The 24,056-nt window shown below is 44.5% G+C and overlaps 1 protein-coding gene across 1 annotated transcript; it reads right to left on the minus strand.

Annotated features, from left to right (window-relative positions):
- Positions 1 to 401: 401 nt before the first annotated feature.
- Positions 402 to 18,962, minus strand: Ptgr1 (prostaglandin reductase 1). The gene is made up of 10 exons (XM_038347914.2): positions 18,852 to 18,962; positions 17,017 to 17,132; positions 15,184 to 15,229; positions 14,216 to 14,272; positions 11,728 to 11,895; positions 10,669 to 10,786; positions 7,891 to 8,046; positions 6,004 to 6,112; positions 3,755 to 3,873; positions 402 to 1,450 (listed from the first exon to the last, which is right to left on the minus strand). Exons 2-10 carry the CDS (start codon positions 17,120 to 17,122, stop codon positions 1,340 to 1,342), a joined length of 990 nt encoding a protein of 329 aa, XP_038203842.1. The 5' UTR covers positions 17,123 to 17,132; positions 18,852 to 18,962; the 3' UTR covers positions 402 to 1,339.
- Positions 18,963 to 24,056: the final 5,094 nt, after the last annotated feature.

The following is a 24,056-nucleotide window of genomic DNA, read 5'->3' on the forward strand; positions in this document are numbered from 1 at the left end:
CTTACCGGGAAAGATTTAGCATGTCTGACCTGGCGGCTGGCTCCATCACATCTGACCCAGAGAGGAGAGGCATGGCAGTTGCCTATGGCGACTGCCTCACTCCCAGCATCCTGTTCTTTCTACTCCACCCACCTATGTTCTAACCTATCAGGCCAAGCAGTTTCTTTATTAATTAACCAATGAAACAGCAGATAGATAGAAACACTCCTACATCATGGCTTGATAAGAGAAAATGCAGCCAGGTGTGGTAGCGCATGCCTTTATTCCCAGCACTTGGGTGGCAGAGGCAGGCAGGTATCTGAGTTCGAGGCCAGTCTTTTCTACAGAGTTCTAGGACAGCCAGGGCTATACAGAGAAGCTCTGTCTCAAAACTTCAGAATGAGAGAGACAAAAGCAGGGAATTCCAGGTTTTAATTTTATTTGTCAACAAATTTTTCCAGAATGTTCAGGATTCAAATAACACCAGTATACAATATAAGGTTTGTCTCTTGCTCTAACACTCAGTTCCAGCTGTTTTGAATGACAGATTCCTTCCTTGGTATGGTAAGTGGCATTAGCCTCACTACACAGCACACCAGTGTAGGCTGGCACTGAGACCTCCAGATATTAGCAGTGTGTTCTGGTTTTGTTTTTCTTCTAGTATCATAAGTATCGAGTATTATACGCAAGTGGGGTAGAAATCTTACGCCATCAAATATTTCTGCATGTAGTTAGGTCACTTTAAGCTTTTGGACACTGCTCCAGTTAGCTTGAACGTTGATCTTGACAACTGCTTCAATCAAACTGGCCTGTGGACAGGTCTGTGGAAGCCTCTTTATTACTCACTGATGTAGGAGGCTAAGCCCACTGTGGGAGGTACCATCTCCTAGGCAGTGGGTGGTGGACTGTACAAGATAGTCAGCTGAGCACCAGCCTGCATGAGCTAGCTAGCAAGTGTCCCTGGCTGTGAGTTCCCTGGTTAGAGACAAAGCTTACAGAATACAAAGCAGGCCTACCTACAGCTTCCTCCCCTAATTTCAGTAACCAGAAAGCATAAGCCGAGTAAACCTTTTCCTGAACTAAATTGCTTTCGTTGCAGCAATAGAAAAGAAAATTAGAACAGACACCAAAGCCATTATTTCTTACAGTCACCTAGGAGGGGCAGAACTAGGCAGAAACATGCCTTCTTGTTTGTCAGGAGATTTTCATTCTCTATCACAGATTTTTAACAAATCACACAGGTATTTTATTAGATAGGTCAAATTTCTTGCAGTTATTTCTTACATAAGGCAGTGTGCATTTGTACCAAATGATTAAAAACAAATCTAATCCTCCAGTGATAATGCTTATGTCATTTTTTTCATGCTTTCACTATTGCCTTCCCCAAATTTTCTCCTTTCAACATTCCCATGAACGTTGCTGGCATCTTCTCAAATCCTTCGTGGATGTATTCGTGATACTGGATTTTACCCTGCATCAAAACAACAATTATGGGTTGATTTCATTTTCCAAATGTTCTCATCCTAGCAACAATTTTATCAGATATACAAGAAGAATCTTGAAATTCTGAGATGTCGGCCCTCTTATCTATGGATAACAAGATCTATGGACAGGGTACTCACAGGGTAAATGGTAACAAACAGGCAACAATAAAGCGATTCCTGTGTACACTGCACGGAAAAGTTTAACAATGTGATGATCTCAGAAGAGAGGGAAAAAGAAAGGTATACTCTCAACAGATGCTGTTTTTCTCATATCTAGTAGCCCAATGATAGGAAACACCACACCTCAAGTAAGACTGGAAGAGGTGGGGCTTGTTCAGGAAACAAGAATTCCATGGAACTTACACTTTGTTCGCCCTTCTAACCAAGGTTCACCCTGCGTGTTACCAGTTACTTAGAAGAGAGGGAGGGAAGGGTTCATATCAGAGGAGATTTTTTATGTACTTTACAGATTCAAGGATTGTTTGGTTCTCTTAAGACAGAGTTTGGCTATTGTAGTCCAGGTTGGCCTTGAATCCTTGGTCCTCCTACCTCCTACTGTAGGCATGTACTGCTACACCCAGCTTCAGGGTTTTTGTTTTTCAAGGGGTTTTATGTAGAAACCCAAGCTACCTGATAACATTTGTACATCATCTATTCCAGGGATGGCTGAATACTCTCTATAGACTTACGAACATGCCACCACTTGGGGTCACTCAAAAAGCACACGGAAAGTGGAATTTGAATCCCTGACTTGAAAGCCCTAGCTCATTCCTACTTTACAAGGACAGAGACCCTGCCCCCCACATAGGATAGAAAGCTAAAATCTGGTGTGATGATTAAAACTACAGAAGGAATATTTCTGTGGGCAGAACTGTGTCCTACCCACCACCCAAATTCCTCTGCGGAAGTCCTAACCTCCCCAGTAACCAGAATGCAAGCATCTTCTAAGACCGGATGTTTAAAGACATAATTAAAACGTAATGAGGTCATATGAGCATGTCATGAGCAAGCAGGACTGGTGTCCGTTTTGAAACTAAGGCAGACACACCCAGAGAAGGCCACAAGACGATGTAGGAAGAAAAACCTCCGAAGAAGCAAGAACCCGCTGGTACTTTGATCTCAGGTGAGCAGCCTCTAGGATAAATTTCTCATGCCTAAGCCACCCATCCTGTGGTACTCTGTGACGGCAGCCCTAGAAAACTAATGCAAATACTAGTGGAATTTTAATAATAGGGGAAATTAAGGTATAACAGGAGGGTATGTGGAAGCTTCTTATATTGTCTTACCAAGTTTTTCTTATCAATTTGTAATTGTGTTAAAATAAAAAGTGTATTTTTTTTAAAGTTGGGGTTCTCAATGAGGGAAAATGTTTGCTTAGAGTTTGTGAAGCCTTTGAGTTGAATCCCAGCATTGGGCTGGGGAGTAGGGGGTTGGGGCAGGAAACAAAGAGGTGAATTAGAAAGAAATTAAGGCAGCTCAACTTCACTGCTTATTGTTAGAAGCAGTTCTCCACTCCACCCCCAAACGGCATGCACCTGTTCTCCCAACTGTTGTCTTTAGGACCAAATGGCTTGATAAGAGAAGATGCAGAGAGAGAGGTAGCCAGGCACTCAGGATGCAGAGACAGGCAGATTTCTGGGAGTTCAGGCCAGCCTGGTCTACCAAGGGAGCTCCAGGACAATCAGAACTATTACACAAAGAAACCCCGAATCAAGAAAAAAAAGCAAGGGGAAAAAAGAATGGGAAGAAAGAAACTCTGTGTAAACATAGACAAGACCACCTGTAGGTGTTTTGTTATAAAGTGGATGGGTCTGAATAGCAATGAAACTCAGAGAGGCTACGGGCTCAAATGGTGCATGCCTGTAACTTCAGGATTCAGGATGCTGAGAAGAGAATAGCATGGGTGACACACAGGTTCCATTGCGGCCTTCACCCTCAACCCCCAAACAAAAATTTAAAGAAATTTATTTTCCTTTTTAAGATGAGGAAAGAATGTTTATAACTGAAAATACTGATCCAACAGACAAGGAGAAACAGAAAAGGGAAGAACTGGGGGCTGGAGAGATGAGGTTAAGAGCACTTGACTGCTCTTCCAGAGGTCCTGAGTTCGATTCCCAGCCACCACATGGTAGCTGACAACCATCTGTAGTGGGATCAGATTCCTTCTTCTGACGTGCATGAAGACAGAGCACTCAGATATAAAATACATGATTAATAAATCTTAAAAAGGGGGGGAGTTGCAAAAAGTCTGTGGGAGCTGGTTGGCCGTGGGAGTGGCTGGGTCCCCTTACCTCTGAGACCCAATTCATCAAGTCTATCAGAGCCTTCTGGCGGACGTCTCCCTGCCAGCGGGTAACGAGGAACCCCTCCATGCGGAGTTGCTGATAAATCACAGCCTCGGGGGGTGGGCCTGGAAAAGGAGGATTGACTCATTGTGATAGGGTCCTGGGACGTGTCCACAGTGAGACACACCGTCACGGCTCTCCAAGCACCCCCTCCCCATTCTGTTTCCTCCACTCCTTTCTGATCCACAGGACCAGCACTAACCAAGCAGTGGGGAGAAGAATGGCCCCAGAGACATCCGCACCGAAAGCCCCAGAGCCAGTGAGTATATACGCTCCACAGGGAAACAGAGAGCAGGAAAGGAGAAGCCACACTGGCTGCCTGGGAGCCAGCAGCTGAGGCATGGTGCAGGGTTGGAGTTGGTTATACAGTCTCCGAGAGTCAGTGGAAGTGGGAATATGGAATGGCAAGGTCGGAAGAACAGAAGCAAGGCATCTTTGGTGTCTTGGACAACTGGTGTCACTCAAGGCTGAAGCCTCCACTCACTGCTTGGAAGAAAGAACCATTTGTAGTCAGGGAAATGGAGCCTTGTCTTGAACCAATAGAAACTGGCACATGATGCGGGACATATATAAATGTTGGGATGTGCCTCAGAACAAATGCATTAAGTCATAACACAGCCCATGCTCAGACCACCCCTGCAGCATGGCGCTTCTTCAACAGGCCCACAGCAACTTTATTTCCCTTAGAGTTAAAGGTCCAGCCTTGGCTACGGAGATTGGGCTCAGCCAGTAAAATGATTGCCATTAGATATGAGAACAAGAGTTCAGATTCCTGGCACCCATGTAAAAGCTAGGCACAGCAATGCGAATTTATAACATCAGGTAGAAGGATCCCTTGAACTCATCGGCCAGCCATCTAGATGAATTGATGGACTCCAGCTTCAGTGAGAGGCAACAGTCTCAAAAAGTCAAAATGGAGAGCAATTGGGAAGATCCCTAAGATTGACCTCTGACCTCCATACATACCCACACATATGTGACCCACATAGGTGGGAACCTTCATTTCCTCATCTTGGAGGAGAATGAAATACTGTTGCTGAGCTAAGTACCCCAACAGGAACATTGGCTTCTTTTTTGAGTGCAACAAAGCAAATATGGTTGTAAGTTGGTAGAAATATTGACTTGTCTCTGAGCTATCCTGACACTGGAATGTGCTAGAATTTCTGGGCCTCAGAAGCAAGGCAGAATCCCATCTGATTAAAATAGACAACTCTACTGCCATCTCTAAGACCTATTTGAGTAGCAGAAATTCAAAAGACTAATTGCAAAAAAAAAAAACCAAAACCAAAAACAAAACAAAAAAAAAACCCTAGGTCAGAAATATTTGATTGTACCTATTTAGACTATGGTTAAGAAAATATATCCCGGAGCTGTCTTTGTTTGGTGGACAGATGGTTTCCCAAGATTCCACCTTAGCATCAATTTCAAAAGAGGATGGGTGGGAGGGGGGTCCCTATCAATGAGATTGCCAAGTGAATCTGGAGTTTCCTGGCTGGAGAAGGCAGTGTTTTGATTTTCCATAACTCATGAGGGAATCTGCAATGAGTCCGTCTTCAGCCCCACTGCTCTAAGCTCCCCTGCATCTAGGCAGTTCTGCTGGAAATCCGTACTATGGGATTTTATTTACACATCAAGCCCAGAATTGAAGAAGTAAGCAGTTGTTCTGTGGTCACTCATATCCTGATTAGAGACCCAAAGATTCCTTTTTCTTCTTCTTCTTCCTCGGGAGCCTCAACTAAATCTATCGTCCTGATAACAGAGAGAAGGCTGATGTGAGAAGTCGAAGCACTGGGCTCTGTCTGTGTCAGCCATTCATCTTGTAACAGAGGCTCACACAGGATCCCTCACAACACAGAAGCAAAGAGCATAGGGCTCTCAGCTCACTCTGCTTTTAGACCCCTGGGAGTATAAAGGAGAGGGAGGGAGAGATTTCAGTATAGGAAAGTGAGGAAGAGAGAGACGGAGAGCACAAGAGAAATGAAAGAGGCCAACCAAAGAGCATGTGTGCCCGGAGGGTGGGAGCAGCCAGGCCTTTTTCTCTTTTAGGGGAAATTGTCAGACCCCCATGAAGCACAGATATCTTGCTGCTCTAGGAGGCAAGGCCCACCCACACCCGTGAAGACATGACAACCACCCCCGCCCCATCCCCATGTCTGTGAATCTGTCTAGTCCTCCTACATGTAGGAGCACAACACCTTGTGAACGTGGACCAGTGAGGTTGTACTGAGAGATGGCCCCACAGATGGCAATTCTCCCAAACGTCTTCATCTGGGGTATAACAGTGTTTGAAAACTCTCCGCCTACCTAAATAGCCAGAAAACAAACAAAGAACAAAACACGTTAAATAATGTTAAAAATCCAGTAAGGAGAATCAACAAAATTGGTTAACTCAATGCAGCAGTTGTAATGATTGCGGCTAAAATACATATCAGAAAGGGACATTTCCAAGAGGCAGAGGCAAAAGGATCAGAAAATTGAGGTTATTCCCAGCTACATAATGAGGGCAAGTTACTTAAGACCAGTTTAGTATAACAATCCAAACCTCATTTCTCCTTTGTAAAATAAATAAACTACAAAGAAGGGGGATTAGGATTAAAGATTATAATCCGCACGAGAAATGTTCACATGTAGACATTTTGCCTAGGAGCCATAGTTCAATGTTCCTGGTTACTTTACAGAACACAGCTACTGCAATAACGAAATTTAACTGCAATGAAGAGACATGTACTCATATATAAAGAACTGATAATCCAGTTGAGAGCTAGGCCAAAGTTCTGTACACATGTTCCCAAACATGATACATGTATGTCCATGAGTATGTCTTCAGTGTCATTTGTCACAAGGAAATGTAAATCAAAATCATACTGAAATCACTTCAGCCAGAAGAATATAATAAGATGGATATAAGAAAACCAGTCACAACTCAGGCAGTGGTGGCGCGTGCCTTTAATTCCAACCCTCAGGAAGCAGAGGCAGGTGGATCTCTGTGAGTTCGAGGTCAGCCTGGTCTACAGGTTGAGTTCCAGGACAGGCTCCAAAGCTACATAGAGAAATCCTATCATGGCAAAAAAAAAAAAAAAGAAAGAAAGAGAAAAAGTAGAAGAAGGAAGAAGTAGAAGAAGAAGGAGGAGGAGGAGGAGGAGGAGAAGAAGAAGAAGGAAGAAGAAGAAGGGTAACATTAAGGCTATGGGAAAATTCTAGCCCTTTGAGACTACTGGTAGGAATGTATGATAGTGTAGTTATTTTGCAAAAGTACATTGGCAATTCCTCAAAATGTAAACAGTTTCTATACGACCTAGCAATTCTACTTATAGATGGATATCCAAGAGAAATGAAAATGAATTCGAACAAAAATTTGTGTGTGAATGTTCACAGTAGCATTACACAGTGAAAAATCAGACACCTATCAACTGATAAACAGGTACAAAATGTAATCCATACAATGAAATATCATTCACTCATTAGAAAAAAACCAAGTATGATTACCTACTATAACATGGGTGATCTGGAATCATTTTGCTAAGTAAAAGAAGCCAGTCACAAAAGAACACATTTTTGAGGAGAGAAGGAGGTAATTGAGGATTAATGTTTCTTTGGGGAGTGATAAATATTCAACAACTGTGGTCACAAAGACAGTTTGATACTAAAAATGGTTAAGATCTGAACTTTCTTTCATTTACACTGCAGGGACTAGATGCAGGGCTGTGTATATGGCAGGCAACAAGCCCTATTGCTGAGTTACATCCTTAGGCTAAAATTTTACAGTGGGTTTATTTGTTTGTTTATTTATTTATTCAGTGTTCAATATGGGGACATGGTAACATTATGAAGCCCAGGCTTGCCTTGAGCCTGCTATCCTCCTGTCTCAGCCTCATGAGTGTTACAGTAGCATTATAAGTATAGCTACTATACTATGTCTGGCTATGCAGTTTAATGAATGAATTCCATGGTCTGTATATCTTAACAAATCTTTCCCCCATAAAGAGTGTACTTGATTTGTATATTCTAGATGGAAACTTTAGAAACATGCTCCTTTATGGAATACATTACTGGTAAATCAGGTAAGCTCAGATTGTACTTACATTGTCAAAATAGCAATCATAACCATCGGGAGAGGCCGTTCTCAACGCTTCTTCCAAAGACTTTACTGTCTTGTAGTTAAAGGCAACATCGAATCCGAGCTTCTTAAGATAGTTAACCTTTTCATCAGAACCTGCGGCACCAACAACTTTGCAGCCCTAAATGGGGAAAAATGCAGACTATTAATGAAGCAGGGCCCAATTCCACGTTCCCAGTCTTACACAATCATGTTACTCAAGAGCACACCTTGTGTGGGTCAACTTTTCCACACTATGACAAAAACAGCTGAGAAAACAATGTAAAGGAGGAAAGAGACAACTGGCTCACAGTTTGACTCCTGTTTCTGGAGTGTATGATATGTTTATCACAGCAGAGGGCATGACATTAGGAAAGCCACGCAACTATGGCAGCCAGCAGAAAGAGACAGAGACAGGATAAGAAGAATCTAAAACAACCTTCAAAGACAATTCCAGTGACCTACTTCTTCCAGCTAAGCTCTCCTAGTTTGTCCCATCTACCAACAACGTCATCAAACCATCCGATGAGCCTATCCGTAGGCTGATCCATTGATGAGGTCAGAGCCCCCACAATTCAATCACTTAACAAAAGTCCCACTTCTGAAGTAGGAACCAGCCTTCAACCTATGGGGACACAATTCCTATCCAAACCACAGCACACACCAAATGCAAGGAATTTCACAGACGTCAACAGACCCTAAGGGTGAAACTGGTCCCCAGCCTAGAACTCAACTACAGCTAGCCTGACCACTCAGTAGATCTATTTGGTTTGTGATTCATTTTAACCTGCTGCTCTAACAACCTGGTCACTTGACCTCCTGGTCTCTTCACTCTGGGGCATCTCTTTTCCTCCAGTGACATAAATCTTATCTCGGTGTGGTGTTCATCTTGGTTGTCGCTGTGTTAATTGTGTGTGTGTGTCTGTGTATACACACATGTGCATGTGCAGGTGCGTAGAAAGGCCAGAAGACAGCATCAGATCCTCTATATCTAGAAAACAGGTGATTGGGAGCCGCTATGCGGGTGCTGAGAACTGAGCTTGGACCCTCTGGAAGAGCAGCAGTGCTCAGAACTACCAAGCCATCTCTCCAGCACAGTGCAATGCTTCTTTGGAATATCATTTTCCCTTTCTCTCAGGTAGTTTAAAAATCTTATCTTTATTACTAACCATGTGCATGCACTTATGACATGTAGGTATGGGTACATGCATGTAACAGCACATATGTGGAGTTCAGAAGACAACTTTGGAGAGCTGGTTCTCCCCTTTTCCTTGCACCTTTATATCAGAGGCTGAACTCGGATCATCAGATAGGTACAGCAAGCCCCTTTACCCATGGAGTATGTCTATAGTCCTCCATATTTTTAATAACACATTTGCAATTTAAATATTGCAAATACTTCTAATTTAATTTTGTAAATCTAGCTTATGTTAAATATAGCTAGACCTTCTGAGTTCAGAAAAAGAAAAAAAAAGCCTACAAATCAAACTCATGTGGAACGATACAGGCAAAATTCTCCTTAAATGCTGTCAGCTCAGTGGTAGAGTCTGTGCTTAACATGTCCTAGACCCTGGTTCAGTTACCAGCCTTCCCCCAAAGCCATCAATTCCAAAGGTTTCAATCTATAGTGTGCCACTATTTCTTGAATTTATGGAATGCTAGCACGACGTTGGAAGACAAATGTAACTCGCTGGTTGTAAGGTTAACATAACAAAAGCTGAGACAGTGTTTATGAGATTCAGCTTCTTTCCCCATGCATGGACTTACTCACCTAAGTGTTTCCTACAACCTCAGTAACAGAGGCCAGTCCTTGGCTATCGGGTATAACTCTACATTCAACTCTATTCCACTGACCTTGCCCTATAAGAACACGTCCTAAGTCCTGTACAGAAGCCTTTGACAAAGCTACATCACCCAGCTAAATCACCTGAGAACATCTCCAATATGAGAAAACAAATCCTAACCAGGTCTGAGCTTCCTGCTGTCCTGTACACTCGCCATGAGACTGGATCCCTTGAGCAGAGAGCTGCCCAAAATAGAGTCTACACACTGCCTACATTTTTGTTCCAGGAGCTCGTTCCCAAACAATGGCCCCACCTATACTGATTGCTCGTTTCTTTCTGATGCAACAGCCTCTGCAATAGAGACATGTGGGTGATGACTCCTGGTCCGGCTGACCTCAAGTCCCTCTTTGTATTTCTGGAATCATGAAGGATGGCAATTGAACTGAGCAAGAAAAGGCACAGTAAAAACAAAACATATGTGTGTGTAATAAGACATTTTATATATGTGTGTGTGTAAATATATAAATATAAATATAAATAAATAATAAATAATAGATAAATATATATAAATATATATGTACGTGTATATGTATGTATATATATATACATATACACGTACATATATATTTATATATATATTTGTATATATAAATATATAATATACATATTATATATACATATACTATATACATACATACATATATGTGTGTGTATCTGTGTGTGTGTGTGTATGTGTATACTCAGTAAACCAGATGGGTTCATACCTGACTTGATATCTGCTGTGTTATCAGTTAACACTGATCAGTTCGTCTTTATTGTTCTCATTTCCTCATTCTCCCCTTTCTCAGCCTCTAACTTCTAAACAAGTCCCAGCAAGTTGAACGTACACCCCCCCGAGTGCAGAAAGTCCTCTGTAGTCACAGCTGCATCCCCAGCACGCCGTGGGTCCTGCAGAGGTGAGGCTAGAGGAAGACACTTACCTTGAGCTTGGCTATCTGCCCCACTACTGAGCCCACTGCTCCTGCTGCTGCGTTGACCATCACTGTCTCTCCACCCTTCACGCCACAGATCTCAAGCAGGCCAAAGTAGGCAGTGAGGCTACGGGAACACATAAGGATGTGGGAATAGATTCAGACTCTCTCTCTCTCTCTCATCTCGTTCCCCTCCACACTTTCCCCCTCAGACAGTGGTGGTGCACACCACTCAGCACTTGAGACCCCCCAAAATTAAAATTAAAAATGTTTGTATCTTTAAACCACATATCTCTCAACCCCCATCATTATAATCTCAGCATCTATTGGTTCAGCTTTCTAAATCCCACTTATGCTACAGTTTGGAGATGAGCTGTGTCTTCCCCAAGCCTCTTGTGATAAAGGTTTGGTTTCCAGTGCACCAGTGTTCAGAGACGGGGGTTTGGCAAAGTGATTAAATCATGAGAGCTCTGATGTAAGCAATACATTAATCCCATGATGGATTCATAATCTGATAGCTTTGTTAGGAGCTGGGACCTAGTCACTGAGGACAATGCCCTAGAGAGATACATCTCATTTCTGGCTCCCTGTTTTTCTCTTCCTCCTGGGTGCCATCAAATAGACAATTCTGCCCCATAATTAATTCCCTTACACCATGGTCATCGACCTTGTCCCAGGCTCAAAACAAATGTGCTAATGAACTGAAACCATGATCCAGAAGAAAACTTTCCTCCATTTAAATTTTTGCTCTCGGGTATTTCTCACATAAATAGAAGCTGACACACGATGAAGATAAGAACATGTGGAATTTTTCATTCTGTACCTGACTTACTTTACTTAATGTTCTTAAAAGCCAAGGTTTCTTTCTTTCTAAAGATTATATTGTATTCTTATATGTATAACATTCTCTGCATTCATTCACTTAACAGAGTCTTCTGTTTGAGCTCCTTCCTTTTTCATTCCTAACAGTTTTTCTCTAATCAGCCCTTGTGCCTTACGTCTCTCCTTGTTGGTTAAGTTATAACGTCAGACATTCTGACAAACAAAACATGCCATGACAACACTTACCCTGGCATGCCAACTGTCCCCAAAGCCAAAGACAGTGGTAATTTGTCTGGCCACTCTGCAGGCAGTTTTCTCAGTCCATTTCCATCAGAAATGGAGTGTGATGTCCAGCCTAATAAAGCCACCACAACGGTTCCCGTGGGAAAGGCTGGGTTTTTGCTTTCCACAACTCTGGAAGATAAAAGGACAGTAAGACAGGTGATATCTTTTCCCATTCATGGGGTCAGCAAGCTTTGTAGGGAATGTTCAGCAGAGGGCATTGAGCTAAGTCGTCCATGACTGACTCTGAGGAATCTCTCCTTAGCTCTTAGTCATATGGGAGCCATCAAAGAACATTCTCAACTGGTCCTGCACCAATCCCTTTCTCTGCCCATTTCTCCCCTTTCTTAGCAATGGTCCTCTGTCCTCTGGATCCAGGGGCCTCTCTCCTCCATCCTCTACACATCAGCCTCCCCTCTCCCTTGGGGACCCTCTCTGTCATCGTTGGCATTTCCTTCTCTGTCGTCCTTTCAGCAGTAAGGCACAACTCAGCCATTTCATAATCTCATCTTTCCCCTCCATCTTCTTTATTTTATAGCCAAATTTTCTCATTCTCATCCACATGATAAACCAGAACAATATGCTTTCTACCTTCACCAGCCCACTGAGTTCACAACCTTCTGATTGTGAAACAGTGGCTATTCTTTTTCAACCTTGCTGAACTTATTTGTTATTCATGTGTGTGGTGGAGGGGGAGACAAATACCATGGCATGTGTATTGAAGTCAGAGGTCAACTGTCCAGAGTCCGATCTCTTTCCATCATGGGTTCTAGGGATGGAACTCAGGCCAGCAGGCTTCTTTTCTTCAATACCTGACTCCACCTCTCTACTCCGCCCTTGCGGTTCCCAGGACACTGACCTCTGACCTCTAGCACATGCACGACTATACTCCACACCACACACTAATAATAACAAATAAAATAGCTCAAAATCAAAGCACATGCACAAGCTTGTGCAGAATTTACACTCTGGTGACTATAGTGTTTTTTTTTTTTTTTTGGTTGTTTTGTTTTTTTGAGACAGGGTTTCTCATCTACTGTATAGACGAGTCAGGCCTGGAACTCAGAGTTCCTGCTGCCTCTGCCTCCTGAGTGCTGGGATAAAAGGTGTATGCCATCACACCTGGAGGTGAATATAATGCAAAGCCTTCTTGTCTAAGTGGTCAGATACATGCGTGTGCTCATGTGTGTGAGCACACACGCATGCAAACTTCATAAAGAATTACTGGTAATAGAAAACTTTGAAAATAGCTGTTATCAGTAGTAGATTGAATTAAATGGAAGAATGTAATGGAATAATCTATAACTTTAAATAAATATAGATGATATATTTATGCACTGACAACAAACAGTGTATGATTTACTGAGAAAACCCTATTTGCTAGCAAGCATATAATTTTATTCAGAGTAGAAGTCTGTACTTAGCAGGTTTTGAAATAATACAGTAACAACTGACTCAGAAGGGGAACTTTCCATTTCCAAATTTCAATTTATTTGAATTTTTACAATAATCATGAATCGGCCAGGTGGTGGTGGTGCAAGCCCTTAATCCCAGCAGTCGGGAGGCAGAGGCAGGCGGATCTCTGTGAGTTCAAAGCCAGCCTGGTCTACAAGAGCTAGTTCCAGGACAGGCTCCAAAGCTACAGAGAAACCCTGTCTTGAAAAACCAATCATCATCATCATCATCATTAATTAAATATATAAAGCTTTATTTACATTGCTAAAAGTAAGGATGGTAGAGAGGCTAAGATGATACCCCTACATCTATAAGAGTTAGTGTTGCCAACTCGACTGTTTGAGAATCATCCAGGAGATTAATCAGTGCATACCCCTGGCTGGTTATGTTCTATGAAGGAAATAAAAAATCAAAGAAAGCTGGCCTTCAGTGGCTCATATCTTTAATCCCAGCACTCAGGAGGCAGAGGCAGGCAGATCTCTGAGAGTTCCGAGTTCCAGGCCAGCCTGGTCTGCAGGGATACACAGAGAAACTCTGTCTTGAAGAACCAAAAAAAAAAAAAAAGGAGCCAAAAGAACCAGTTATCAGCTAGTGCAGTGTTCTCCCTCCCTCCCCCCTCTCTCTCCCTCTCCCTCTCTCTCTTCCCTTTCTCTCTCCCTGTCTGCAGGAGGCAGGAAGACACTCTCCTACAGGCTGCTCCTGCCATGATCCTTCTCCCCTCAGGCCCAGGACCAACAGAGGCAAGGGCAACATACTGAATCCTACGAAACAGTGAACCAAAACGAGCCATTCCTCCCTTTTAATCACTTCCCTAAGGTATTTGGCACAGCTACAGCATCCTTCCACCCCTCTCAGTCAAAAAGGGGGCGGGCCTTCCCAAACGGTTTCCTGGAAAACCACAGAGGCTGGAGGAGGAGCCTCGGGAGCAGAGAACAGACGGACCCAGCAGGAGCTGGAGGACATTTATCTGAACGCCAAGGCGGCCGTAAACCCTTACCTGGCCACTTGCTCTCCCATCATCTTGTCACCCTCCTTCAGCCTTTTTGATGCAATTCTAAAAAGAAAAAAAAAAGGAAAAATTATTCTTAGCGTGAAGACTATCTGGAGGAAAATATCTTGAGTATCAAGCCAAATGGCAAAACACCGGGTCAAAACAACATCCAATATACCAGGGCAGTAAACCAGGTGAGAAGCAGCATGAGGTGGCTCTGCCTTGGACCCCAAATTATGCATTCTATGAATGAATGTGAGAGTCTTACCACTCTGCTCAGTTGGAGGTGAGTTTCTGTCAACGATACTCAAAATACAACATGGGCCCTGCTGGTATCTATTACTCCAACTCTAAGCACCCCTGAAAGGATGCTATTTGCCATTTCGTTTTATTTACCAGGGTCTTCCTATGACTGGTCTTAAAGTTGCAATCTTCCTGCATCAGCTTCTCAAGGTATGAGCCACCATGCCCGGTTGCTAGGTAATATCTTGAGGTGGTATCTTTCCACAGAGAGTCGAATCTTTGCCAATCATCTGTATTACTTATTTAGGTTAAAAGGAATTGCTGAAGTGCCGTGGAAGGGCATTTGTTCCCTCTCTGCCCTCCGTGCTTTTGAAGTTATAAGTCTGAGTCAACTATGAATCACAAAACACAAAATACTGGGGAAGAGAAGGCAGCAAGGCCTGGTTTTCGTCTTAGCACCTTCTGCTCCACTGTTGCCCATAGGGAATGGGCAAATGGAGGCCAGCTCCTGCCCCCTTTTCCCATCTCTCCTGGAAGCAGCTACATGGAGCAATGGAAGGGAACACAGCAAAGAGCCGACCTTGGGCTACAGAAGCTGAGACCCTGGAATCTCACCACTGTTACAATACAGGAAGAACAGAGAAAGCCTGCTGTTTCCATCATTGGCTAGCCTAAAAGACGAGCTGAACTATGGGCCAACAAACATGAAAACCTGAGGAGGGAGACAGTACCTCATGTAAGGATCCACAGAGAGGAACAGGGCTTCCAGCAGGACCTCTACAACAACAACAACAAAAACATCAAGATGCAGTTAGCGACGCAAGCCAGGATGGCTGCAATATCCTGGCATTCTGAATAAACAAGCCTAGTCTTTCTGCTTAGGGGCTCCTGCTCATCCGTGCTATTAATGATTAATTTTACCATGCTGGAGATTGATTCCAAAACCTTGTGCATGTAAGGGAAACTCTCTTACTGCGAGTTTCACACTTCCAGCTCCCAACCTGTGCTTCCCACTGAAGAGAAGAAAGACTTTCATGATTGGCCCAGCCCAGCCGCTGCTGATGAAGATGACGGTGATGATGGTACTGCGACCTGTACTATTTTAGGAGGATCGATTCATTTGACATTTCCAACTATTGCTCCATCCTACTTAAGGTCAAGTTAAGTAACTTAACACGGTCACTTTTGCAGCCGCCATGGTACGGTGGTCATGTAACACCTTAGCTTCCTACTGCTGTGATAAAGACCATGACCAAAACCAATGTGGGTAGAACAGGGTTTACTTCAGTTTATCTGCCCCAATCATAGTCGAATACAAAGAGACACAGGGGCAGGAGCTCCAGGGAGGCACCTGGAGGGAGGAATGGAAGCAGAGGCCATGAAGGAACTTCGCTTCCTGGCTTACTCTCATCTGCTTTCTTAATACAATCTAGGACCACCAAGGGTGGCAGAGCCCACAGTGGGCTGATCCCTCCTATGTGAATCATTGACCAGGAAAATGTCTACGGACTTGCCTGCCCACAATTCCATAGCGATATTTTTTTTTCTCAGATAACTTTAGCTTGTGCCAATTTGACAAAAACAAACAAACAAAAAACCAGAATGCATAGCATTTTTACTAACTTCTTCAACCGATACAAAAGAAGACATATTTTGCTAAAGTGACCTCTTCTGTGTATTTTCTGGAACTTTGTATCCAAGTTTTGGCCACTGCAACTTAACCTCAGTGAGTGACTCTGTCATGGCAAGGGACTGCACCCTGTTCTCCAGAGCTAACTCACTGCAGCACCCTAGGGACACCGCTCACGGGCTGGGCTCTGGGTAGAACTGCTGAGACATGCTCACCTCTCTGTCATCATTAGGCTCACCAGGACAGAGGAAACAGCCTCCTCTGTCAAAGTCATGAAGGGTAAGGCACCCAGGCACGAGCTCCATCAAAGATACTGGGGAGGGGAACACATGATGACATTAAAGCTGCATAGGGAAGAAACCCTAAAAAGGTTGTGGTGGATTGCAAAACGGACATAAATGCCTCCCAACACTGTGTGCTTTCGATCAAGAAATCTGCTTCCATGGGTTGAGGGTGAAAACCAGTGGTTACCTAAAGAGAAAGAGAGAGGGGGGCGGAAGAGAGAGAAGAAGAAATTTTGCCAGCCTTTGAATCTGGGCAACTTGCTTCGATCCATGGGATTTTAAGAAAAGCAATATAAGTAGAAACTTGAAAATTTTTTGAACATTGGAGCTCACCAACCTACAAGACCACTACAAGGAAAGAACCCAATCCGGCTGTCCAGGAAAAAAAGGGGGGGGGGGGGTGATGCTGCAGCCTGACCCCAGTAGAAAGTCTTCTATTATTTGGCAGATGAATGAGACTTATCCTAAAGTAACTAACCATTTAGCCCAGGTGAGACCTACAAAGAATCACCCAGCTTAAACTAGCCTAAACTGAACACTCAGAACTTTTGTAAACTAATAAGAAAAACTGTCTGAAGTCAAACTTGGGGATGGATTCTCTATTAGGCGGCAGAAGCTAATGGTTACAGCCTCTGTCAGCTCCAATTTACCTCCATTGTTTAAGGGTGGGAGCTCAGTTGTCTTCAGCTCGAAGTTACTGTCAGTGGGGAAGCCTTCAAAGTGCTTCTTTAGGGTCCAGCTCTTGGCCCGCACCATCGTGATGTACCTAGAACATGGTAAACAGGTGGTCAACGATCATCTCATAGCCCCGAGGCCAGAAAACACAACAGGTCTCTCCCGCGGTGACTCTTTAGGAAAAGCCTGAAATACAGGAACCAGTCATGCCTTTTTTTTTTTCTACAGAAGCATGAACCTCATAGCCACTGGGGGGCGCCGCTGCTCCATCTCATTGTCTCTGGTTTCGGCTCCAAAATGGAAAACTGTCTTAAACTTGCTTCCAGGTAAAACCAACAGATAGCTAATCTAAGCTGCACTGTGCTTTAAAGGGTTCGGGGCACCGAACTATACATCAGCACGTGGGACCTCAGTGAATTCTCCAGATAAGCACTCAGGACTGACCAGTTTGTTCATTACGTCCCTCTCACACTAGGACGGTGAGCGGGGAAATACAAAGCCCAGCTCTTCCCATCTACTTGTCTCTGGGTTCGACAAGAAGTTCCCGTAGCCCAGGCTGCTCTGAGCGAGCTCGCAACCCGATCCTCCCGTGAACCATCATAAGGTGCTGATGACGACCCTCTGCGAGAACAAGTGCTCCTAACTGCTGAGTCATCATCTCTCCAACCACCCCTCCCCTCCCTCAACTGACAGCTCACAGTTTACGTTGAGAGGAAACAGTGCAAGCGATGGAGAGTGTTTAACAAGCCCGTCTTCTTCCTTACCTACCATTTTATGATGTAACACTTGAAATCTGCTTGGTTTTGAACTAATCATTGTTGACAAGAGTCACACTACCTGACTCTGTGCCCTTTGACCAATACTTCAACCCTTCTCAGTCGCTGATAACTATCGTTCTACTGCACACTTCCGAGTTCACTTTGTTGTTTTTCTGAGACAGGGCTTGGCTGTGTAGTCCAGGCTGGCTTGAACTCCCTAGGTAACGGAGGCTGATTTGGAACCCTTCATCCCCTTGCTTCCACAAGCTGGGACAGCAGGGACGCTCCACCACACTCAGCTTGAGTCTAGTTTATTGTTATTTTGTGTGTGCATGACCTGGGGGAGGGGGGCGCATGCGTGTCACCGAGAGCTTGTAGAGGGCGGAAGACCGCCTTCAGGAGTGGGTTCGAGTCTTCTTCCATCCTTGGGTTCTAGGGATCGAACTCAGGTTGTAGGACTTGCCGGGCAAGGACCCTAACCCGCGGAGCCATCTCAGAGGTGGATTTCCATTTTGTTTTGTTTTTTAAGACTCTTCATATTTCCGTCTCTCTTCAAAACAATCGCACCTGTTCTTTCTGAACTTGCCACAAGTCTAGAAGGACCCCTTTGAAAAGGTTCCTGGTACAATGCCTTGGTGCGTGACCCGGCCTGCTCGGCTGGTTTCCTACCTCTCACGCGCGAATCCCCACCCGTCTTTCTTATTTGCTTCAGTTTAGCAATCCTGCAAACTCCCAGCCCAGATCTTCCTGGGTGCTGGCGTTTCCGCCGCAGGCAAGTACAGTCGGACTGCAGGCCGACTTTGCCGTTTCGCTAACTCAGGTCTCAGTCTCTCCAAGAAGCTGCAGGGACCGCGAGGCAATTCTGGACTTCCTAACTTCCTGAGCGCAGAACCCAGGGATCACTAAGCACCGGTATAAGGACGTCTGGGTGGGGGAGACCTCCCGCGCTCACTTGCTCAACCAAGATCTAGATGCTCAGCGGGTTGAAAGAACCGGTCGGGCGAGGGAAGAGGAAAAGAAGAGGGATCAAAAATATTAGTGTGTCTACTTACAGAAGCTCACAGAAACTCCTTTCCTGGGAGGCCGCTCTGAATGCTCAGCTTAGCGCCCAACAGTTGACTTTTGAGGGCCGGTCGGAGAGGGCGGGGCTTCTCCAGGGAGGAGCAGCTTCAGCCTAGAGCTTGGGTCAGAGCACGGCAGGGGAGGGACAAACGGAGGGGTTTGTGTGAGTAGGTGTCTCCCTGTGTTCTAAATAATAAAAACATTTTTTCCTGAAGAACTCAATTTACGTTCACAAGACCAGAATCAAAGAAATCAATAAATTACCCAGTTACTTCAGGCAATATCCTGCCACCTCTGGCCAACATTAATTAAGCTAATTGATGCTGCTGTCACTATTTCCCGTCCCTGGGAGAGGCAGGTACTAGGTTCTTTGAAACCTTAACCGAGACGGTGAGCAGTCATGGCATCTAAAACTGTATTTTGTAAAGAATGAGTCAAGGCTTAATTATGGCAGCGGGGAAATGCAACCATCATTGCTTGCTGCCAGCAGCCTGAGGAGTTCCCAGATCAGGAACCTCCTCAATATGGTAAAGTCCCTTCCTTGACTAGAAGGCAGAAGGCTCCAGAGGAATCAGTGGAGAAAGTCAGGTAGCTTACCTGTTTTAGATTTAAATGGGACATTTATAAAACTATGCTCTTGGGTGATTTTACAATCCCTAAGCCACATTGCTCAGAGAATGTAATTTACACCTAAGCTTAAAGATGGGTGGGGAAGGGTCCTGAGGTTGCAAGCTGGCTTACTTTATCCTAAAGACAGTCCTTTGTAGATGAAATTTTAAGGAGGCTTCCTGAGGAACATTGTTCAGGTTTGGGGCAGAGGGGAGTGCTCAGACCATTCTTTTTTAAAACTCAGTCACAAACATTCTCTATACAATCTTGTTGGAGACGGTTTAGAACGCCCATCATCCCCATAGGCAATCCTGACATTTTATGTTGAGGTTTCTGATCCCCAGATGTTTGAGTGAGCAGCTTCTTTCCCTTCTCCTGTCCGTCTTAGTTCCCAACTTTGGGTCTCAATTAGTACAAGCTTTGGTGCAATGAGGGCTAGCTCTCAGTAAATCGTTTGACCTCTTTCCTGGCAGCCACCTCCAGTGTAGCACAGCCGGGGGCCACAGCGCCTGCGCCCTTGGCTCTCCTCCCCCTTAAAAACTACATTATATTCTAATGCCTTTATCTCTCCATAGGCTAATTTCAAAATGTGGCATTTATTTATTTATATATGTGTGTGTGTGTGTGTGTGTGTGTGTGTGCTTTAACCTGCCTGAAAATATGTATGACACATGTGCGCCTGGTACCTGCAAGCAGTCAGAGGAGCATGTTGAATCTCCTGGAGCTGGAGTCAGGGATCGTAGTGAGCTATCATGTGGGCCCTGGGAACTAAACCCGGGTTACCTGGAAGAGCGACTAATGGTCCTAACCACTGAGCCATTCATCTCTCAAGCACCTTAAGAATAGACTTTTGATATAATGCTTGGTTAGAGTAACAATGTTGTAGCCAACCACTTTGACCTTAAGAAACAACACTTTCCTAAGGTTAACCCTTTGAGGTTGCTGCACTCTGCCTTCCAAAAAAAAAATGTCATGGCAATCTGTATCTCCCTGGCCCGTCTGAGAGTCCCTGTCAAAACTAAAGCGGTGGTGTTTCGCCTCTGTCAGTCAGCAGGGAAACCAGCTTACACCTTGGGTCATCCGACCAACCCTTATGTTTCTTCTCCTGCCTGCCAGGCTTTCAGCCACTGAAGCTCAAAGTGGAAGACACCGAACCCCCCCGCAGGAAGGCTGCGTGAACTAGATCTTGGGTCAGCTGTGCAGGTTTATCAGCTTCCTAGCAAGAGCGCTCTGTTGACCTCCCTACCTTTCAAAGGTGAGAAGGTGGGCATAATGGAGAGAGTGTGTGGCAGCTGGCTAGGGCTGCCACAACAAAACCCATGGGTTAGAGGATTTCAGAAGCAAGAGTTTCGTTTCACGAATGCGGGTGGACTGGCAAGATGCTGGGGAAATGGCTTAGTGGGAAAAGTGCTTGCGGTGGAGACTAGGGGGACCTGCGTTTGATTTTGAAAATCTATATTAAAAACAACTTTAAAGGCCAGGCATAGTGGTAGTGGACACACACCTTTAATCCCAGCACTCAGGAGGCAGAGGCAGGCGGATCTCTGTGAGTTCCAGTCCAGCCTGACCCACATAGTGAGTTTGAGGCCAGTCAAGAGAAATAAACAAAAAGTAAAAGACCCTAGCACAGTGGAGCGTTTTTGTAATTCCAGCAGTGAGGAGACTGAGACAGGCAGGTCCCTGGGGCTCACAGGCAGGCCAGCCTAGCTGACTTACAAGCTCCGGGCCCACAAGAGACCCCGTGTCAAACAGCAGAATAGATGGCTCCTGAGGAAAGAGGTCTGAGGTTGGAAGTGTATGCCACACACTTGTTGTAATGCAAACAACAGGAAAGATGATGTATTTGACATATATAATGAATAGGGGCATCTAAGATCAAGGAATGTAGAGTTTTTCTCTCCCGAAACTTGCCTTCCTGCCTCACTGATGGCTGCCCTCCCCTATGTCCTCACATGGCCTTTTCTCCATGCTTGCAAGTCTCCTAAGTCTTCTTATGATGACAGCAGTCAAAGTGAATTTGAGTCCTACCTAACACCAGCGTTTAACTTAAGCTCCTCCCTTTGCAGGACCTGTGTCACCCTGAGTCAGCATTAGAATTCCCACCTAATTCCCTGCCACATGTTTTCAGCTCACTCAGACGATTCCATTCACTATCCTCTTTAATGATCCTCTCTCCAAACACGCTTACAGTCTGAGGTAGGATGGGATGGACTTTAGCATATGAATAGGAGCAGAATTCAGTCTTTAATAGGGTATTCGCCTAAAATGTAGGGTATAATCCAGCAATCAAAAGATGCTTGACACCTATAAAAGGACTCTGTAGATCCTAAGGACACAGCAGTGGAGTAGGAAAGAAAGAAACAGAATGATGTTGTGGAATATTCCTTCATGTTGTGTGAAGATGTGTCATTGAGATTGGTTTAATAAAGAGCCGAATGGCCAGGCAGAAAGAGATTAGGTGGACTTCCGGACAGAGAGCACTCTTGGGTCCACTGGACTCCTTATACAGTGCAGATTAGCCGCGTGTTTTTTTAAGACACTGTGGGTTTGGTTTCTGAACTCTAGAATGCAGACTTGACCTGGAAAAGAACCAGTCTAAGCTGTTGTCTTTGTTACTCTTCTATTGCTGTGAGGAGACATCATGACCAAGGGAACTTAAAAAAATAAGCATTCTATTGGGGACTTGCTCACTGTTTCAGAGAGTCAGTATATGGCCACCGTGACAAGGAGCATGGCAGCAGGCAGGCAGGCAGAGTGCTGGAGCCGTAGCTTAGAGCTTACATCCTGATCTTCAGGGAGCAAGCAGAGAGAGACTGGACATGGGCTTTCGAAACTTCAAAGCTCACTTCCAGTAACAAAGCTCCTTCAGCAAGGCCACACCTCCTAATCCTTTACAGAGCCAACAACTGGGAACCAAGCATTCAAACTTAGGCGCCACGAAGGCCAGTGGCACCCAAACCATCAGACCTGTACACTGTTCCCTGGCGAGCACCCATGCCCACCTTTCCTCCATATAAGGGGAGGGCTTGACAACTGATCAAGAAGGCCCCCTTGCCCTAGGGGCTGAGAGTGACTAAAGCTTCCCTGACACACGTGCAGAGACCGCAAGGGAGACACCCACAGACCTGCAGGCCTGCTCAGCTGTTGAAGATCAAGAACCAAGTGTATCATGGAATGTATAGTACTGGCCAGTAGCAAGACCCTCACTTCTGTTTTCGTGTGTGTGTGTGTGTGTGTGTGTGTGTGGTGTTTTAAAAAGCATACCTTGAAGCTAGTGAGCTAAATCAAATGAAATGTCTCAAGTGGCATTTGTCGCTAACCCTGATAGCCTGAGTTTGACCCCCACAACTTACAGGGTATGAAGAGAAAACTGACCCCTTCAACTTGTCCTCTATCTATATATTGTGACATGCCTGTACCCACCCCACACAATAAATAAGTCAATAAATGTAATTATAAAACTGTTTAAGGGAAGCTATCAAGCTCAATACATTTGAGTATAGGTCAGGGGCTTCCGAAGATTAAGATGAGAAAAACACCATATGACTGGTGGTGTAATTAAAAAAAAAAAAAAAAAAGTAGCACGCAAGACAAAGACGCCGTGCAACAGAGTTCACGTGGAGGGGTTTTTATTAGAGGAAAGGGAACGTAAAAAGAGAGAAGGGGAAGTGGGGAAGCCAGCCTCTGGAGCGAGATAGACAGAGAAACAGAAAGGAACAGACAGAGAGAGATGGGGAACCTAGCGAATGCACTAAGAGCAAGGGTGCTCTTAGTGGCTGCACCTGATGTATCGTATCCTGTCAGGACCCCAAGGGTAGGCCAGTACAGATGCCTGAATACTAATAGTTGGGGTATTGAAAGAGCTAATAAAACAGCCGGTGTGAAAAATCTTTGCCAAACAAAAATCTCAGGAGCAAAGTGCCCATAACACAAGGTGTCTCAGATATTCACGAGACTGAAACTAATGGAACACAGCGATGAGATGTGGCCAGGGACGTAGCTCAGTGGGGGAGTACTGAACTCGCGTGCGTGCATGAGAATCTGGGTTTAATTTTCAACCGTAGAAAGAAAGGCGTGGCCATGGACTGTGCCAGGTCAAATAAGATACTTTTGGTAATAACTTTGACTTAGCAGGTCTGGACGACTGTAATCAGTAAAGTCATGGTGACTTTGCAAAGTCGCAGTAAATAATCTAGAGTTAGAATATGGGGCAAAGGAGAAAGATTCCTTTGCTTTGCTCTAAGAAAAAGCCTTTTCAAGTCAGTCATCTGCTCGTAGGTTTTTCACTGAGCTCTGATCTAGTGACCCTAGGGAGCAAGACACGTAAAACGATAAAATTGTGTAATTAATAACAGAATGTTTCTCACCAAAAAACATGAATACTACAATGTGTAGAGCCCACATGGTAAGAATTATTATTGATGTGGTGGGGATTCCTTGTGAATATTCTTCTGTGGCAACATATTTAGAAACTTGACAAGTGCATCCCCCTTTCTTGGTTACAACCTCCTGTGAAGCCATTATGTAACCAATTCAGCGGGGCTGGAGAGATGACTCAGCAATTCAGAGCTTGCACTGCGCTTTCA

The sequence above is a fragment of the Arvicola amphibius genome, chromosome 11 (assembly GCF_903992535.2).
Source record: "Arvicola amphibius chromosome 11, mArvAmp1.2, whole genome shotgun sequence".
In the NCBI taxonomy this organism is placed as follows: Eukaryota; Metazoa; Chordata; class Mammalia; order Rodentia; family Cricetidae; genus Arvicola; species Arvicola amphibius.

Bases quoted from the DNA above. Each gene is read 5' to 3' on its own strand.
- Ptgr1 (XM_038347914.2), bottom strand. From the start codon at position 17,122: ATGGTGCGGGCCAAGAGCTGGACCCTAAAGAAGCACTTTGAAGGCTTC. The intron at 15,230-17,016 runs GTAAATTGGAGC...TTGTTGTTGTAG, and splicing joins CCCACCCTTAAACAATGGAG to AGGTCCTGCTGGAAGCCCTG. The intron at 8,047-10,668 runs GTAAGTGTCTTC...TTCCCCATTTAG, and splicing joins GGCAGATAGCCAAGCTCAAG to GGCTGCAAAGTTGTTGGTGC.